The sequence below is a fragment of the Peromyscus eremicus genome, chromosome 23 (assembly GCF_949786415.1).
Source record: "Peromyscus eremicus chromosome 23, PerEre_H2_v1, whole genome shotgun sequence".
In the NCBI taxonomy this organism is placed as follows: domain Eukaryota; kingdom Metazoa; phylum Chordata; class Mammalia; order Rodentia; family Cricetidae; genus Peromyscus; species Peromyscus eremicus.
Genome location: NC_081438.1, coordinates 27,778,880 through 27,798,171, shown reverse-complemented (window position 1 = coordinate 27,798,171; position 19,292 = coordinate 27,778,880). Strand labels below are relative to the sequence as shown.

The following is a 19,292-nucleotide window of genomic DNA, read 5'->3' as shown; positions in this document are numbered from 1 at the left end:
CTATAACAGTGGTTCTTAACCTTCCTAATGCTGAGACCCTTTAATACAGTTCCTCATGTTGTGATGACACCCCAGCCACAAAATTATTTTCGTTGCTACTTCATAACTAATTTTGCTGTTAGGAATTTCAATGTAAATGTCTGTGTTTTTCAATGGTCTTATGAGGTGACCCCAAATCGTACCCCACGCACAGGTCAAGAGTTGCTGCTCTATAAGGTTATGGAAAACCATTATGTCCTCCTTTGCCTTACTTCAGTTTAGAGCAAGCATTAAATCTTTAAAGAGGCTAAATATCTTTGTTCCAAATCAGGACAAACTTAACTAATCTAATTCAATACAATATTAAATACAAAATATTTGGCTTTTACTAAATCATATATAACTGTGGATTCTATCATCAGCTAATGTGGCCAAAGGAGGCCGGCTATAAGCTGCTTTGATGACTAGATGGGTTGTATGCCTATAACCCAAACTACTAGGGAAGCTGCACTGGGATAGAAAGCCTGCTTAGCTACTTACTAAATCACCAACCCTGGCTACAGAGTGAGACTCTTACAAAACAATAATAAATAAGGGCTAGGTAGAGTTAGTTGGTTGTAGCTCAATGCCTAGCATGTGTTAAAACCCTGGGTTCAGTCCCATTACATCAAAAAACAACATATAGTATTTAATGATAACCAACTACTGAATGCAATGTCTTTAATCTATTCATGTCTAACTACACCCTAGCCTCTTCTGAAAAATAAAAGCCACACCTAATCTATAGCACAAACCAATCAGGAATATAGGAATTTCTAAATATGTTAACAAGTTTGCAGAGGCAAAGTGTAGTGTGTAGACTGTTGGATCTAGAGCCTCCTACAGGCCAAGCCCAGCTCTACTACTGCATTTCAATTCTTGAAGACATTTTCAAAAGGTGTTAGACACCTGGATTGTGGTTTGTTCATCCTCGCCCTTGACATAAAGTTGTGATTTTAGGAAGACTACTTTGGTTCCAGATTTGTAACATGGAGATTTCAGGCTAGATGATTCCTTGCTGTGTCCTAGGAGGGACCATTTCTGAGTATGCCTAAAACCAACTGGTGATTGAGTTATTTTAATTCTTTTATTTGTATTTTGCAAAAACTTAAGCTTTATATAATAATCATGTATTGTTTTTAAAAACCAGGGGATGCCAGGCAGTGATGGCTCATGCCTTTAATCCCAGCACTCGGGAGGCAGAGGCAGGCGGATCTTTTTGAGTTTGAGGCCAGCCTGGTCTACAGATCGAGGTCCAGGAAAGGCGCAAAGCTACATAGAGAAACCCAACTCGAAAAACCAAAAAAAAAGGGGGGGGGGGCTGATTATGGCAACTTTGGGTATTCTAGCAAGTGCTCAACCCTGAGCTACATATACTCCTATCTAAAACAACTAAGAATCTGGAACAACTGAAAGCATTGTTATAGTATCCTCTGATTTTTGTCCTGATTATTTTAGAACCATTATTTAAGGGCAGCAACATCCGGTGCTTAAAAAAAAAAAAAAAAAAAAAAAAAAAAGAAGCAAAAAGCAGGGTGTAGTGGTGTATGACTTTAATTCCAGCACTTAGGAGGCAGAGGCCAGCCTGGTCTACAGAGGGGGTTCCAGGACATCCAGGAATACAGAAAAACCTTGTCTTGAAAAAGGAGGAGGAGGAGGAGGAGGAGGAGGAGGAGGAGGAGGAGGAGGAGGAGAAGGAGGAGAAGGAGGAGAAGGAGGAGAAGGAGGAGAAGGAGGAGAAGGAGGAGAAGGAGGAGAAGGAGGAGGAGAAAAGGGCCGGGAAAGCCTGCTCAGTGATAACAGTGCCTGCCTAGCATGTTATAAAGACCCTGAGTTCATCTCCAGCACCACACACACACAAAGTCAAGTATGTTGACTCTTCTAAAGAAACAATCTGTTTAAGGTTAATTAACAGTACAAAAATATTTTTACATGCAAAAATAAAAACACCCCTACTTTAGGGACCTGTTGTCTAAGTGGGAGGTCTTGACCTCTCACAGAACAGGAACAAGAATCCTGGAGCCTCTCACCCAGCTGTGAGATTGCTTCATTTTGGACAGAAACCAAGTCCTTAAGGATTCTGCTTCCTAAATTTGCTATAAATCCAAGGATTCAGCCTCGGAGAAAAGGGTAATAAAATTAGATCTTTCACACGACTGAAAACTGACTTCCTAAAGGAATGATGTCCAACTCTGACTATGTGGTAGTTTATATTCATTTCTAGATTTTCAAGGTGTAATTAGAACTACAGGGTCTTTCCACATGCCCACCAGGTAGATACAGCTCAGCACTGACATATTTTCACTTTAAGAGAAGGTCTAACACTGCACTGTAAACCTAACCAATAAACTAGTTGATGTTTTCAAATCACCTAAGAAAAACAAAAACAAAATTTACTGATGGTGTCTTTGGGGAATTCTGCATTGTTGATGGGTCAAAATCAAACTTCTTAGAAATTAGAATTTTAGATAGTTCATCTTTTGATAACTATTCAAAATCCTGAATTAAATACAAGAAGGGAAAGTCATTATAATTTGTTACATGTTTACTGATCTTCTCCATAGGGGAGGGGGAAAAGGTTTCATGGTATTTAAAATATATACATGTTGGAATCAGGATATTAATGTGTTGAATGTTCTTTTAAGTAACATACATACACTTTAACTAACAAAATGTCTCTTCCAAGAAACGCTAGAATCAGGGACAGGGATGGTGACTCCCTGTGAAGTCAGGCTTGGTGGTGGACAATCTGAGGACAACCTGAGTTTCAGTCCTGGGGCTCTCACATGGAGAGAGAGAACCAATTCCCTCAAATTGTCCTCTGCCCTCCACTAGCACTCCCTGACACAGGAACACCCACACATTTTTTTTAACCACTAGAATTAAAAGACACTATGTCAAGTAGATCTGATTATTCACCATGTGAAGGACAGTAAGTGCTTACATTGCCTAGAGGAATTAGGCCATCTAATACTGAGAAACCTCAAGTTTACTACTTAGGATAGAAATTAGAGGTTACTCTAAATATGATGAGTACAATTAAGGCAAAATGAGTTTCCTCTATTTTTCTATCAACAAAATGGGAAAACAAGGACTTGGAAAGGTGGCCTTTTCCCCAACGGTAGTGTTCTTCAAATGCACTCAATTTGTAATCTGGCACATCCACTTACTTTCTCTTGGAAGAAAGAAAAGGGGCTGGGGACAAGTTTACCAGCAACCCAATATGGCACTGTCACAAGCAATACCCCACACACGGCAGCCACCATTTTGAGCAGCAGGATTTAATTAGACTACTCAGGATTTCAAACCAACTAAAAGGAAACAGAGGACGTCAGAATCATTAGGCATCTCTTCCCCTTTAGATTCCTCAAATCATTATCTTTGTAGTCCAATATCATTAAAAAATTTCATCACAAAAATGTTCTTTACATCCATGTTCAAACTTTGTAAACAAACGCTTTGCGGTTTCGTGAAATTCCCAAGTTACATTTTCCTAAAAAACGTGGAGAAGCCCCCGACCTGGAGAACCTACCAACCTACTCACATTGTTTTATAGAGTACCTCCAAAAGCCAACGAGTGGCCCTGGTTTCAGTCTACATTCCCCTTCATTCTCCTAACCCAGCTCTTGAGACCGTTTTAGTTTTCCGATTTCATTAACTCTGCAACAAGAGCAAGTTCCCACGCTTCGTTCATAGGAGAATGCAAATAATATTTCTGCAAACACAACTGACTTTAAAAACAAAGGTGAGCAAAGACCTCAGGAGTCACCAAATTTAAATCAAGGTTCATGGGGGTGGAGAGGCGATCACAACGGCCAGACCTTCCAATTAAATTACTTTAATTTCGATTATTTTAATTGTAAAGCCACCCACAGAACTGGAAACAATAAACTGACCAACAGTTTCGTGTACCTTTGTCCCGAGGAAAAAGGTGGTTAAGTCACAACAGAGATTATCACAGGAAAGAAAGCAACTCAACCTGCCAACCAATCATACATTTCACACCTCCATCCAAAAAGAAAAGACGAGGAGATGCTGCTACAGCTGCTGCTGCTTTGGGACATCTTACACATTCCGTTTCCCACACTCCCGCCACTGTCCTTGCCACTCGGACCCTCCGATTTCAGTCCAGTTATCACAAAGCCTCGGGTCTTGAACAGCACCTTCGGCCTGGCCAGAAAGCCATCCCTTTCCTCCTCGCTCGCCCGGGGGGAATAATGGTGGCGAAATCAACTCAGCGAGCAGCGAGCGAGCTCCTCGAACCTAGAGGGCTGCAAGTTCCTCGGAAGAGGAGCTGTTTTTTAAAAAGGGGGGTGGGTGGGGTGTCCCAAACTTTCCTCCACAGCCTCGGCGTCCCGAGCGACGGCGAGCGCCAGGCAGTCCCACCAGGAGAACGCCCCAAGCTCAGGCCCCATCCCCGCCCGCCCAAAGTTGACTGGAAGCGCCGAGAGTTACCGGCCTCCCCAAGTCGGCCAAGTGCGAGCCGGGCGAGCGTCTCCCGAGCAACGCCGACCCTGCCCAGGGCCGCTCCCGCCCGGCCGCGGTGGCCCCCCGCTCGTGCGCCCGCACCCCGTCCCCGTGCCCGTCCCCGTCCCCGCCTGAACAGCTGCTCGCCGCCTCCGAAGCTCCGGGCGGCGGGGAGCGCGCGCGCACTCTCGCCCTCAGGCCGCCCGAGAAGTCCCGGGAGAGCCCCCGGGTCCCGCGCCGACAAAAGCAGGCTCGACCCCCGCCGGCGAGAGCGCGCGGGGCCGCGGGGAGCCCGTGCCCGCCGGCCGCCTCGTGCCCGCCGCCAAGCCCCCCTCGCCGCCCGCTTTCCGCGCCAAGTCGGCGGCCCGCGACTCCCCGCGGGGAAGCGCGGAGAAAGGGGCGCAGCGCCCGCCACTCACCTCGATCTCGAAGTCGGGCAGGCGGAACGCCGTGCGAAAGAGCGAGCAGAAGTGCGCGATGGCCGGGACTTCCCACCAGGAGCGGAGCTCGCCCAGCCCGGCCGCGCCGCCCTCCTCCGGGCGCATCTCCCCGCCGCGCTCGCCCGCTCGCCCGCTCTCCCCTCGCTCCGACTCGGGCCACGGGCAAGCGCCTCTCAGCGCGCGGCGGCTCCCGCCGCTCGGCGTGAGCACAGGCTGAGGCGCGCCGGGCGGGGGGCGGCAGGCCGAGTCGCTGAAGCGGCCGCTGCTCCGGCAGCCGGCGGGAGCCGCGCGCTCGCCCCGTCCCGCCGCGGCCGTGCAGCCGCCCCCAGTCCCATACAATATAATCCACTCAGCGCCGAGGCAAACGGATGGGGCTGGGGGTGGGGAGGGGGGCCCAGCGGCAGCCTGGGGGAGGGGCCGCCCACGAGGAGGGGGCGGGGCCGGCGCGCACCACAACAACAACCCCGCCCCCACCTCTGCGCGGACAGCTGCACTCAGGGAGGGGGAGGGGAGCGGGCCGGCCGCGCCCCGGGGAGGGGCCGCGCGCCACGCGGAGGGGGCCGCGCGCAGCCCGCGGGCGGCTGGGGGGCGAGCTCCGCGGTGCAGGTGTTTGGGGCCGGGGAGTGGGGCGACTCGGGTGACGGAGGACAATGAGGGTCTCTCCCACCCCCACGTGGCCCCAGTGGTCGAGTCCTTTTAAAGGGCCCGCTGGGTGGTGCTCTCGCTCGGGGCTAGCTCCGGGAGTGCGCACGTGTGGGATTTCGGTTATTCCTGCCGTGGAGGAGGGTGGTGCAGGAGGGAGTGGGCTGTCCACGCTGGAGCCCGGAGGCCCCGGGAAGCGGAGCGCTTTCCACCTGTTCTCGGGCGCTTTTATTTCCAGCGGAGAACGGGACTTTGGAGGAGCGCGGAAAGTGCCTCTTGTGCTCCCCAGGGAAGAAGGTGGCGGGGCTGGTTAGGCTGGAACCGAGTAGGACGGAGGGTAGAGTGTGGCGGGAAGGGTGGAGTAGGGGGGAGGCACCAATCAGCAGCCTAGCGGGAAGAGCAATTTCCCCCACCCCAGGGAACGGACACGTGCAGCCGCCCTGGAGGAGAAGACTGGCTTGCAGCCCTGGGACTGCCCTCGCCGTCGCCTGGCTGCGGACGGACGCGAGTGCTCGCAATGTGGCTAGGAGGCTGGGGGATGGGGACGAGGCTGGAGACGCTGGGACCGGGGGCCGGGTGGGGGTGGAGACCTGCCCCGGCCAAGGGAATGTGCTCCGGGAGGAGGCTGCTGAGGCCACGGGCCTTAGAAATGGTAACTGCCATTTAGGACGTCGGAATTCTGTCCAACCGGAAGGGAGAAATCGCCTCCAAAGACTACCCAGAAGTTTGGAAGAACTACGTTGAAGGCTTGTCTGTTTGTATTGGTCATTTGTGCTTGAGCAGTTCGACTCTGAGAGTCCTGTGTGGCTCTCTACTCCACTTCTCAAGAAACACCGCCCCTGACGTGCACTCACATTTAGCTATTTACTGAGCGATAGGCACAACCTGGAGAAAATAATAGCAAGGATGAGGAACGAGTTTATATGACAGATGTAGAAGTAGGGTGACTGGATAATTCCACCTTCCTCCACCCTCGCCTTTTCTGATCGTTTTAACAACCTCCTTGTGTCTTTGTACGGCGGCGGCACTTTAAAAACAGAATTCTCAAGCTATTTCAAATCAGTCTTGTGAACCAACTAATCTTTAAGAAGATACTTCATCTTCCCGAGCACTGCCCTGTAGGTGGGAGTTAGCAACCCCTAACTAAACGAAGTCTATCCCTGGTTTTTAGGTTGTTTGTTTTTAAAGTTCAGCTACTCTGTAGATGCCTCCTAAATAAATGGAGGGGGGGGGGACTAGCAGGCCACTGTGGAATTCACCCCGTATCTCCTGGAATGTTCTATGGACGTTTTGTTTTGTGACAAGGTTTCCGCTCTATAGCCCAGGCTGGCCTCTCAAACTGAAGAGGCTCCTGCCTCTGTCTTGATCATGAGCCTCCATGCTTGGCTTTCTCTGAACTGCTGTGCCACACCTTTTTTCTTTGAAAAGGGTTTCATAAAGCCCAGACTCTCTAGCAACCAGCTCTCTATCCTGCATATCACCTTGAACTAATTCTTCTGCCTGCACTTCTGGGGTGTTGGGATTACAGACATGCACCTCTGAGTGCTGCTAACATTTCTTCACACTTGTATCTAATCCATTATATTCTGTCTGTTCTCACTCCTTCCTCCTGCTCTCCCATCTATCTTCTCATTTCTGTCTTTATCCTTTTTTTTTTTTTTTTAATATGGGTTTTTATTTTTTGGTTTTTCGAGACAAGGTTTCTCTGTGTAGTTTTGGTGCCTGTCCTGGATCTCGCTCTGTAGACCAGGCTGGCCTCAGACTGACAGAGATCTGCCTGGTTCTGCCTCCCGAGTGCTGGGATTAAAGGCGTGTGCCACCGCAGCTGGGCTTTTATGTGGTTTTTTGAAGCAGGGTTTCTGGGTGTAGCCCTTGGCTGTCCTGGAACTCACAGAGACCCCTGGGCCTCTGCCGCCGGAGTGCTGGGATCAAAGGCTTTCGCCACTACCACCAAGCTCTTGTCTTTATCTTTTATCATCATCTAATCTTACTGACATCTCAGTTGTCATTACTGGCCAACCTAGTAATAATAAATTAACAGTACCAGGAAGCAGAAAGGTAAGAGAGATCTGGCTACCCGATAATCACTGTGGTAGTTGAATGCTTGTTACACTCAATTACACACCCCCATTGTAAACTACTCCTCTTATCATCCACACCACAGCCAAAAGTCCGAAAAGTCAACAAAGCTGTTGTGGAACTGGAAGTACTGCACTTCCACCCCCTTACAGGGGTCAGAAATGGTCAGAACCTCCTTCCTCTGGGTGGATTGGCCTCTGAGGCCAGTGTCCGCTTGAGTGTCGCATATGGGTTCATGTGATTTGCACATCGCGGGAGAGTACTATCATTATGTAACTGCAGTTTGGGCCTGCTTCCTTCTCTCTGCCCTCCTGACCACCCCCAGTCCCACCTAAACCTCTACCTGCAGTCTGGATCCCATCCAGGCTCTGAGAGCGAAGGAATTGGAGATGCCTAGGGTCTGACGAGCGGACTAGACTTTACTTCCATTTGGACTTCTGCTTCCTGGAATTGCTGGCTTTTTGCCCCAGCTCTGAACATGCCTATCACCTTTCCCCCTGAGCTCGCCTGCTTCAGGCCTGTTCTCTGAACTAACCTGTAGTCCAGAATAATGACCCCTGTACGAATGTTTAAACACTCCCTCTGTGACTTTCCTCTTGCTTCTGAGTGGCGCTGCACCTCCTGATTTGTCCCAGCATAGACCATAGTGATCTCTCTGATCACTAGGGTTTGCATCTTCCTTACACCATGTCTCTTTTCTACTCATGAGCCAGGGCCTCTAACCTCATGACCCTGATGGTACCTGGAAATAATTCTTTCATAGTCTCTACAACTTTGATTTACATAACCTCTTCTCCCTGAGCATTTTCCATTAAATGGGAAATTGGGCCTGACAACCTGAATTTGAGCCCCTGAACCCACATGGTGGAAAGAAAACCAAGCACCACACCACGAGTATGCTCTGGCACACATGCACACCCACATACGTAGAAAACAAATCGTGGAACCTGCCTTTAATCTCGGCACTTGGGAAGTAGAGGTACAAGAATGATAAGTTTAAGTCCAGCCTCTACTACACAAAACAAATTCAAGGCTAGCCTGGACCACATGAGATCTGTATCAAAACCAAAATACGGCCACAAGAGGCAGGCGGTGGTGGTGCACGACTTTAATCCCAGCACTCAGGAGGCAGAGACAGGCGGATCTCTGAGTTCGAGGCCAGCCTGGTCTACAGAGTGAGTTCCAGGACAGGCTCCAAAGCTACACAGAGAAACCCTGTCTGGAAAAAAAACAAAAAAAGGGGGGACCACAGGATGACTCAAGGAATAAAGGTGCTGATGACCTGGGTTCCATCACCTGGAATCACATGCTAGAAGGAAAGAACTGACTCCTGCAAGTTGTCCTATGACCTAGACAAGCGTACTGTGGCACACATGCACACAATGTTTTCAAATCTATTGTGCTGTGGCGGCTGCATGCGTGTAATCTCAGCACTCGGGAGAATGAAGCCAAAAGATCACAAGTTCGAGGCTACCCTGAGCTACATGAATCAAAGACCAGCCTGTTCTAAACAGTGAGACCCTGTCTCAAAAACAAAACAATGGGCCAGCAAGGTGGCTTAGTGAGTAAAGGCACTTGCCACCAAGACTGACGACCTGAGTTCAATCTCTGTCACCCCACGTGATGGAATGAGAGAACCAACTCCTACAAGTTGTCCTCAGATCACACATGGACCTATGGCGTACAGACAAACATGTACACATGAATGCACATGCACACACACATAAATGTAATACAAAATTTTAAACACTAAACAATCCCCCAGTTTTGCTGACTAATTATGTAAAAATATTTACATTACTTCTCATTGAAAAATAAGATATAATGTCAACCATCATTGGGATTCACAGAAATTCCTGAAAATAATTTGGGAAACTACTTTTTAAAAACAGTTTTTAAATTTTGAGACAAGATCTCACTATGTAGCCCTGGCTGGCCTCAAACTCACAGAGATCTACTTTACCTCTAAAGTACTAAAAAGCATGGGGCACCATACCCAGCCTAACTTTTTTTTTCACTTTTTTTAAATTTATTTTTCTATTATCATCTTGATACAGTATAAATTCTTATCCTAACTGTGAAATGTTTCATTGAGGTTTGCCCAGTAATTGAGTAAAACCAAAACTTATTATAAGCCACAGTCATCCTAGGGTCCCCCCTTCTAAATATATAGCCTCCCTGGTTCTGTGGGTTGCAGTCTGATTGTTCTTTGCTTTATATCTAGAATCCACTTATGAGTGAGTACATACCATGTTTGTCCTTCTGGGTTTGGGTTACCTCACTCAGGATGATTTTTCCTAGTTCCATCCATTTGCCTGCAAATTTCATGCTGTCATTGTTTTTCTCTGCTGAGTAGTACTCCATTGTGTATATGTACCACATTTTCTTAATCCATTCTTCAGTTGAGGGGCATCTAGGTTGTTTCCTGGCTATTACAAATAGTGCTGCTATGAACATAGTTGAGCATGTATCTTTGTGGTATGATTGAGCATTCCTTGGGTATATGCCCAAGAGTGGTATGCCAGCCTAACTTTTAAAAGTTATTCTATGTGTATGGGTATTTTGCCTACATATTTCTATGTATCATGTGTGTGCTTGGTTCTTTTGGAGGCAAATAAAAGGTGTTGGGTTCCTAGAACTGGCATTACAGATGGTTGTGCTCCACTGTGTAGGTGTTGGGAATCAAACCTGGGTCCTCTGGAAGAGCAGCCAATGCTCCTAACCAATAAACCATCTCTCTATGTATCACCCACCACCACCGCACCCTTCCCTGCTAGTCTTTTTTTAAGGAGCTCTCTATGTATTCCCAGCAATCCTTAAACTCACCATGGCCTCAAACTGACAAAGATTTACCAGCCTCTGGCTCCCAAGTGCTGGGATTAAAAGTATGCACCACGCCGCGTGGCGTGTGAAATGTGGCATACGGAAGACCCACTCCCCGGCGCCACTCGTGGGGGGGCCCAAGTCCTTCTGATCGAGGCCCAAGAAGAAAAAAAAAAAAGTATGCACCATGCACCACCACCTGGCCAGACAACCTACCTTTATATAAATAGGATGTTGGAGAGATGGCTCATTGGTTAAGAGCACTGGCTGCTCTTGCAGAGCATCTGAGTTCAATTCCCATCACTCACAGGGTGCCTCACAATTGTCTACAACTTCAGTCCCAGGGAAACTACCCCTCTCTTCTCACCTCCATGGGTACCAAGCATGAACATGGTGCTCTTAGATACATGCAGACAAAACACTCATACACATAAAATAAATAAATCTAAATTTAAGTATATATTTGTTTATGTTTATGGGAGTGGGGTGTGTGTGCATTGCATAAGAGCAGGAGCTAAGCCGGGCGGTGGTGGCGCACGCCTTTAATCCCAGCACTTGGGAGGCAGAGCCAGGCGGATCTCTGTGAGTTCGAGGCCAGCCTGGGCTACCAAGTGAGTTCCAGGAAAGGCGCAAATCTACACAGAGAAACCCTGTCTCGAAAAACAAAAAAACAAAAAAACAAAAAAACAAAAAAACAAAAAAAAAACTTTTAAATGTTTGTTACATGGGCCTAATAAGCATTATTGAGAAAGGAGAGAAGGAGGGAGAGAAATATAAAATACAGAGAGAGGAGAGGAGGAGGAAGGGAGGAAGAGGGGGAAGGAGGGGGAGGGGGAAGGAAGGAAGGAAAAAAGAGAGGAAAGAGGGAAGGAAGAGTGGGGGGAGAAGAGAGGAGGGGACTGAAAGCAGAAGGTAGGATGGGGAGGGAAGGAGAGGGAGGAGACAGGAGGGAAGGGGCACATTGAGAGAGAATAACAAAACTCCTACCAAAAGAGCAATTGCCAAGAGACCATGCACTGTGACCAAGCACTGGAGAGCAGGTGGGAGTGAGCTGAAGGAGTGACCTAAAATTAGCAGCAAAACCCTCATGGTCCCTGTGCCCCACAGGTATTCCAAGGAGGAGATCCGGCAGAAGGTCGGGACCTTCCGGCAGATGCTGATGGAGAAGGAGGGAGTACTGACCAGGGAGGACCGGCCTGGGGCCCACATGTGAGTACTTGTCTGCGTGACAGAAAGGGAGGGGGCATCTCACGCTGCAACTGGGTGCCTGGGGAGCTTGTCCGGATGTGCCATTAGGGGCTGGGGTGAGCGAAGGAGAGATTGTGGACTCTGCCCGCTAGAAGCTCTGGCCTGGCCCATTTGCTGCCCACCTGGGTCCTGACTATGGGTCAGCAGCAGGAGAGCCCAGATCTCAGAACAAGGATCATGGCTACAAGCCAGGGTGCTTCTGAGATGTCCAGACCCCAACATTGCCACTGAGAGTGTGACCACGGGCAAGCTACAAGTGAGTCTGTGGGTTCGTTACTCCCACCTGTAAAATGTACTCCAGAGTAAGCATGTGACACACCCTAGATTGTAGAAACCCAAATGCTAAGGGGCTGGGGTGTGGCTCAGTGAGAGAGCACCTGCCTAGAATCCCCCAGTGAGGGGCTGGGGTGTGACTCAGTGGTAGAGCACCTGCCTAGAATCCCCCAGTGAGGGGCTGGGGTGTGGCTCAGTGAGAGAGCACCTGCCTAGAATCCCCCAGTGAGGGGCTGGGGTGTGGCTCAGTGGGAGAGCACCTGCCTAGAATCCCCCAGTGAGGGGCTGGGGTGTGGCTCAGTGGTAGAGCCCCTGCCTAGAATCCCCCAGTGAGGGGCTGGGGTGTGGCTCAGTGGTAGAGCCCCTGCCTAGAATCCCCCAGTGAGGGGCTGGGGTGTGGCTCAGTGGTAGAGCCCCTGCCTAGAATCCCCCAGTGAGGGGCTGGGGTGTGGCTCAGTGGTAGAGCCCCTGCCTAGAATCTCCCAGTGAGGGGCTGGGGTGTGGCTCAGTGGTAGAGCACCTGCCTAGAATCCCCCAGTGAGGGGCTGGGGTGTGGCTCAGTGGTAGAGCACCTGCCTAGAATCCCCAGTGAGGGGCTGCAGGTGTTGTTTGTGGTAGAATGTTTGCCTTGAACCCTCCAGTGTGGGGTTGGGGCTCAGCATTAGAGCACTCGCCTAGCATGCTGGAGACCCTAAATTCAAGTCCCAGCATAGGAAGAAAAAAAATTGTGGAAAACGGTGCAGGTTGAGTTGGACAGATGGTAAAGGGTAGCCCACCCCCATGCCTGATAGTGTACTCAGCTAATCCTATGGGATACAATCAGAGGGTGACCCCCTTGCTAATGGTCCTTACCCTCCCCAGCACTGAGGCTGTGCGAAAGGCGGGGGAAAGGCTCCTGGTCTTTCTCTGGACAGTGAGGCCAGCTCAAGAGCAGGTATCTTCCTGAGTCCCCCAACTTCCGTCCACTTTTGTTCCACAAAAACCTAATCAGTGATTCTAGATTCTGAAACAGAAGGATTGTCATGCTACATAGTGAGTTCAACACCAGCCTGGGATACTTGGGAGGTAGAAACAGGCAGATCTCTGAGCTAAAGGCCAACCTGGTCTACAGAGAGAGTTCCAGGACAGCCAAGGCTACATAGAGAAACCCTGTCTCGAAAGAGAGAGAGAGAGATAGAGAGAGAGAGAGAGAGAGAGAGAAGAAAAGAAAAGAAAAGAAAAGAAAAGAAAAGAAAAGAAAAGAAAAGAAAACAGTCTTTAACCAGTCAGTGGTTGCTAGGGAATGAAGAGACATTTTGCTTTTGTTTTAACATTTATTTACTCTGTGTGTGTGTGTGTGTGTGTGTGTGTGTGTGTGTGTGTGTGTGTGTGTACATACATGCCAAGTGTGCTTGAGGAGGTCAGAGGACAACTTCTGGGGTCTAGTTCTCTCCCCCCTCCAGGTGGATGCTGCAAACGGAACTCAGGTTATCAGACTCGGCAGCCAGGGCCTTCACCCACAGGCTCATCTTGATAGCCCGTGAAAAAAAAAATTTTTTTTCTTGGAGCTGGAGAGATGGCTCAGCAGTTAACAGCACTCGCTGCTCTTCCAGAGGACCTGGGTTCAAGTCTCAGCACCCACATGGCAGCTCACAACTCTGTGTAACTCCAAAATCTGACACCCTCACACAAACGTACATGCAGGCAAACACAGATGCACATAAAATAAAAATAAGTAATTTTAAAAAACATTTTCTAACAAGAAAACCAAAAAACGTTTTCTTTAATGGTGTAGCCACTGATAAGGCACCCATGCCTCTGTAAATAACCCCTCACTCATAGTCCTGTGTGCAACCTTAATGAAACTCACTGGGTCACCAAAAAAGACAGATACCAGAGACTGGAGAGATGGTTCATCAGTTAAGATCCAGAACTGCTCTTGCAGATCAGAGCTCTGTTCCCAGTCCCTTTGTTGAGCTGCTCACATCTGCCTGTAACTCCAACTCCAGGAGACGCCCAGTGCCCTCTCTGATCTCCTAAGGCATCAGCACACTTGTGGCATACATGCACGCAGGCACACACGCATAAATCAAAATGCCAAATCCTATCTGAAAAAGCTTTCTGCGCCTCTGTAAGCTGTCAATAGTTGCTAGGGGAAGAGAGACATTTTCCTTACTTCTTTTTTTTCTTTTTTACTTTTACTACTGTGTGTGTGTGTGTGTGTGTGTGTGTGTGTGTGTGTGCGCGCGTGTCACAGCTCCAGTGTGGCGGTGAGAAGACAAACTTCTGGGAGTCAATCCTCTCCTTCCACCATGTGTGTGCCGCAGGCTTGGCGGCAAGCACCTTTGCTCTCTGAGCCATCTTGTCGGCCCCATGAGCTCATATCTTTTGGATCTGGGACCTCACACAGCCTGACAACATCTCAGTAAAAAAAAACAAAAAAACAAAAAAACCCTGCCCTTTTCCTCCTCCATCTCCCATGAGTGAGAACAGGGCTTTCTGGATTCTGCCTTTTCCTTCCAACATGCTCTCGGTGACAACCCTCCAGCTCCAGCCAGTTCCTTCCTTTGCAGTCTCCCCTGCTGTCCACATAACAACACGTTCAATCAGGGTGTTACTGAAGAACAGGGTGATTTTTGTGTGTAACGAGTATCCCAAGGTGGCCTGGAATTTGCTATGTAGTTGTGGATGACCTTGAACTTCTTTTTTTTTTTTTTTTTTCTTCTTTTGGTTTTTCGAGACAGGGTTTCTCTGTGTAGCTTTGCGCCTTTCCTGGGACTCACTTGGTAGCCCAGGCTGGCCTCGAACTCACGGAGATCCGCCTGCCTCTGCCTCCCGAGTGCTGAGATTAAAGGCGTGCGCCACCACCGCCCGGCGACCTTGAACTTCTTTTTTTTAAGATTTTTAAATTTCTTCCTTCCTTCCTTCCTTCCTTCCTTCCTTCCTTCCTTCCTTCCTTCCTTTCCTTTCTTTCATCTTTCTTTCTTTCACAGCTGGGCATAGTGGTACACACTTCTAATTTCCAGCTTTTAGGAGGCAAGGCCAGTCTGATCTACATAGTGAGTTTCATGACAGCCAGAGCTACGTAGTGAGACCCTATCTCAAAAAGACAAACAAAAAAATTATTAAGGTTTTGTGTGTGTGTGCATGTACTCATGGAAGCCAGGAAAGAGTATCAGATCCCCTGAAACTGGAGTTGCAGGCAGTTGTAAGCCACTTAACATGAGTGCTAGGACCCAAATCGGTCCTCTGCAAGAACAGTAAGTGCTCTTAACCACTGGGCCATCTTTCCAGCCTGCCTTTGAACTTGGCTCTAGGTTCAGTAAAAGACTCTGACTCAAGAAAATAAGACAGAATGATAGAGCAAGGCACCGATGTCCTCCTCCTACACCCACCCACACATGTTCACATACACCATACACACTCACACATAGAACAGCAGGAAAGGAATAATAACAGAACTGCAACAAGTACACCCAGCGGTGGGGGACCGCCTAAAGGCTAGGCTGTCCGTGGTGCTGAACCTATGCTTGCTGTACTTAGGCCTGGGGTATACAGCTGGAGGATAAGGGTGAGGAAGGGCTTGCACTGTCTGGCCACATATGCACCTGGAATCTGAGCCAGTTTTCACATCTTTGATGTGTAAGTGAGAGAGATAGACACTCCAGACATCTGTCAAAATCTCCAAGTCCCAGGATACTGTCCTGGCTGCTGGATCCCAGCTGCACCACACCCCAGCTGTAGGACTTGAGCAGACCCTTGACATCTCTGGCTCTTCATATCTTTATATTTAAGAGGAAGGTACTAATGCCCACCTCATAGGCTAGCCCAGTGGTAGAGCACTTGCCTAGAATCTCCCAGGGAAGGGCTGGGGGTATGAGTCAGCCTAGAATCCCCCACCCCACCTCCATTAAGACTCTGAGGGTGTGCCTCAGCTGTAAAGCCCCTGTGTAGCATGCAGGAGGCTCTGATTTCCATTCCCTGAATGAGGAAAACATAAACGAATATAGTGTGAGGATCAATACCTGGCACACAGCAAACACACATCACTCCTAGGTGGCCACCGCCATCATCTACGTATACTGCCAACAATACCATATGCTCAATTATCTTTGACTTATTTCCTTCTGCCTGGCTGTCTCCATGCCTCCTACCAACTGCCAACTGCCAGACTCCATACAGCACCAAGTCCCTGCATTTATGCCTAGGCCTTCAACCTTGATCTTCCATAAATTATAGACTACTGTTTTGGGGGCATGTTAGGTAAGTTCTCTACCATACAAGTATACCCCAGGCCCCAAATTTGGAAGCTCCTATAGTTAAGCAACAAGAGTAGGCGGTTGGAGAGTTGGCCCAGTGATTGGGAACACTGGTTCCAGAGGACCCAGGTTCAATTCCCAGCACCCACATGGTTGCTCATAGCGAGCCATTCCTAACTCTGGTTCCAGGGGATCTGGAGTCCTCTTCTGACCTCTGTGGGATTAAAGCATGCACATGGTGCACATATAGACAGGCAAGCAAGACACGCACACACAAAATAAAATAAATAAATCTAATTCTAAAAAATGTAAACAATGGAGACACACCCAGAATGAAAAGTTCCACCCTGAGAGCCTTTGGGGGTCGTTAGATCACCCCGGTTTCACAACAGAGATGGCATCACTCCTAGAAAGCGATCCCTCCTCACCCTTGGGTTAACAGGCTGACTTGAGTGATTGTTTCTGGTGACGATGTTCTCTCCAGACTGCCATCAGAATATTATACTGCCGCCATGTCGAGAAATGACCCTGCAGAAGTCAGAAGCCAGGAAAAGGCTTGTGACGGAGAGCAGAATTCGATCAGATGTTGTTCGGAGACGTTTCCCTGGAAACGTTGGAAGATGAATCCCTTGGGAGCACTGTGTGTTTCTTTACCTTTCCAGATCTGTGGTCAAAGCACGAGACACAGACAACTCGGGCTGTTTTGTTCCTGGCATCGGAGGTTTAATTCATGGCAGAGGAAACACGTTGAAATAGATGGTATACATCACTGCAGCCAGATCTACTGCAGAGAGACAGGAAAGGAGAAAGGGCAAGACAAGCCCGTCAAAGACATTCCCCACAATGACCCACCTCCTTCAGCAGGCCTCACCTCCCAAATTCACGACCTTCCAATAGCCTACCTATTCATAGTTTGATTTTTTGTTTATTTACTGTGTGTGTGTGAGTGTGAGTGTGTGTGTGTGTGTGTGTGTGTGTGTGTGTGTGTGTGTTTAAAAGTGCATGTTCCATGACATGCATATAGAGGGCAACTTGCCAGGGTCAGTTCTCTCTCTTCACCATGTGGGCACCAGGGATTGAACTCAGATCATCAGACTTGGCAGCAAGCACCTTTACCTTCTGGGCCATCTCACCAGCCAGACACTCTGTTTCAAAAAAAAAAAAAAAAGAGGGAGTTTCATGGTTATATAATATAGCAAAGTGTTTGGGAAAGCGGGCTTAGAGAGGCAATGTTTACAAGCTACTTTCTAACACAGTGCGAACAAAATCCAGTCATTTTCTCAACACGTCTAATTTTAGACATGGTGTGACCTCCTTGTACCTCATCATTTTATCTGTGAGACGGGAATTTTAATGATGGTTCCTATGTCAAAGGCTTGTTCTGAATACTCAATGATTAAATGAGATAAATACATGGAAAATGCTCGCAATACTGTCTGGCACCCGGACTAGCAATTATCGTAATAGCCATAGGATCAATGTTTGCCCTGCACTTCGAGGCATGAGATAAAAGAATGTAGGCCTGATTCTTCCCTGGTCCTGTGTAAGGCCAGGTGGCATGGTGGCTGAGTGGATGAGCAGAGGAGGAAGACCCTTTGCCCAGAATCCCACCACTATCTCGGCTCACTCCTCTGCTGCTTGGTCCATTATGCTCCTGTCTAGTAGAAAACTAGTAGTAAACAGTGTCGGCATCCCGGCCAGTGAGAAGGCTCAGTGTGTAGAGGTGTTTACCATCACGCCTGATGTCCTGAGTGTGATCCTTGGGACCGATGTAGTGGATAAAGAGAAAAAAATCCAGCCAGTCATCCTCTGACTTCTACAGGTACATTGTAGCACACATGCTCACACACCACACACACACACACACACACACAATAAATGGAATAAAAACTACCCCCTCCAAAGTTTCTTTTTGATTAAAAAGAAAAAAGGCTAGCATGAAGACCAGCCAGTGAGAAACAATCTCGTGTGTGTGTGTGTGTGTGTGTGTGTGTGTGTGTGTGTGTACATATGTGTGGAAGCCACAAATCAACATTGGTATCTTCCTCAATTTCTATTTACCTTATATTTGGTGACAGAATCGCTCACTGGCTGGGAGCTCACCATTAGGCTAGACAGGCTGGCCAGCACATTCCAAAGATCCTCCTGTCTGTCTCTCCTCAGTGCTGGGATCACTCGAGCACATCCTTACACTTGGCTTTTTACGTGGGTTCTGAGATCAAACACAGGTTCTCTTGCTGGCCTAACCAGCACTTTACTGACCGAACGATCTCCCCACTCCCCCTCTTGCTTTGATTTCTCATGTAGCCTAGACTGGCCTCGAACTCGCTGACCTTTAACTCCTGATCCTCCTGCCTCCACCTCCCGAAAGCTGGGATCACAGGTGAGTACCACTGCATCTGACTCAATACACCCTTTCACTTCAGAGCCTATGTTGGTCACCTCTACGGTGGGATGACACTCCCATCCTCTGGTACCCATCTCCCTATCCCATGGACACAATGAGCCATCAACTAGTTGACAAATATGGATTTAAGAGCAAAACATGTTAAGTAAGTCTGGTGTTCGGCATACGAGGCCACAGCAAAAAGTAAAAGTTAAAAAGTAATGATAAACCAGGAGGTGGTGACGCACGCCTTTAATCCCAGCACCCGGGAGGCAGAGGCAGGTGGATCTCTGTGAGCTTGAGGCCAGCCTGGTCTACAGAGGGAGATCCAGGACAGGCTCCAAAGCTGCAGAGACACCCTGTCGGGAAGATGGAGGCCGGTGGGTAAAATGCTTGCAGCAGACGTGTGAGGAGCTGCATTTGGACTCTCAGCACTCACACGAAAGCCGTGTGTGCTAGCGTGGGTCTGCAAGCTGAGCACTGGAGAGGCAGGAACATGTGGCTCCCAGGGCTTTGCTGGCTGGCTCGCTAGTTCCAGCAGTGAGCTCCGGGTTCCGCGGGAGACCTTGTCTCCAAAAGCTAAGGTGGAGGGGCTGGAGGGATGGCTCAGAGCACTTGTTGTTACTTTTGCAGAGAACCAGGCTTTGGCTCCAGCAGCCATAGGTTAGCTCATCCGTA

The 19,292-nt window shown here is 48.7% G+C and overlaps 1 protein-coding gene and 1 long non-coding RNA gene across 2 annotated transcripts in view; one reads left to right on the top strand and one right to left on the bottom strand.

Moving 5' to 3' along the window:
- LOC131898289 (uncharacterized) overlaps positions 1-5,024 on the bottom strand; it is a 49,318-nt gene extending 44,294 nt beyond the window's left edge. The window contains exon 1 of the long non-coding RNA XR_009375891.1: positions 4,905-5,024. This is a non-coding gene — a long non-coding RNA (uncharacterized LOC131898289). The remainder of the gene's footprint in view (positions 1-4,904) is intronic.
- A 551-nt stretch (positions 5,025-5,575) lies between these two features.
- LOC131898617 (serine/arginine repetitive matrix protein 3-like) overlaps positions 5,576-19,292 on the top strand; it is a 40,143-nt gene continuing 26,426 nt past the window's right edge. Inside the window, exons 1-4 of the mRNA XM_059249804.1 lie at positions 5,576-5,876; positions 5,986-6,219; positions 7,799-7,883; positions 11,577-11,678. Coding sequence (XP_059105787.1) covers positions 5,576-5,876; positions 5,986-6,219; positions 7,799-7,883; positions 11,577-11,678 — 722 coding nt within the window. The remainder of the gene's footprint in view (positions 5,877-5,985; positions 6,220-7,798; positions 7,884-11,576; positions 11,679-19,292) is intronic.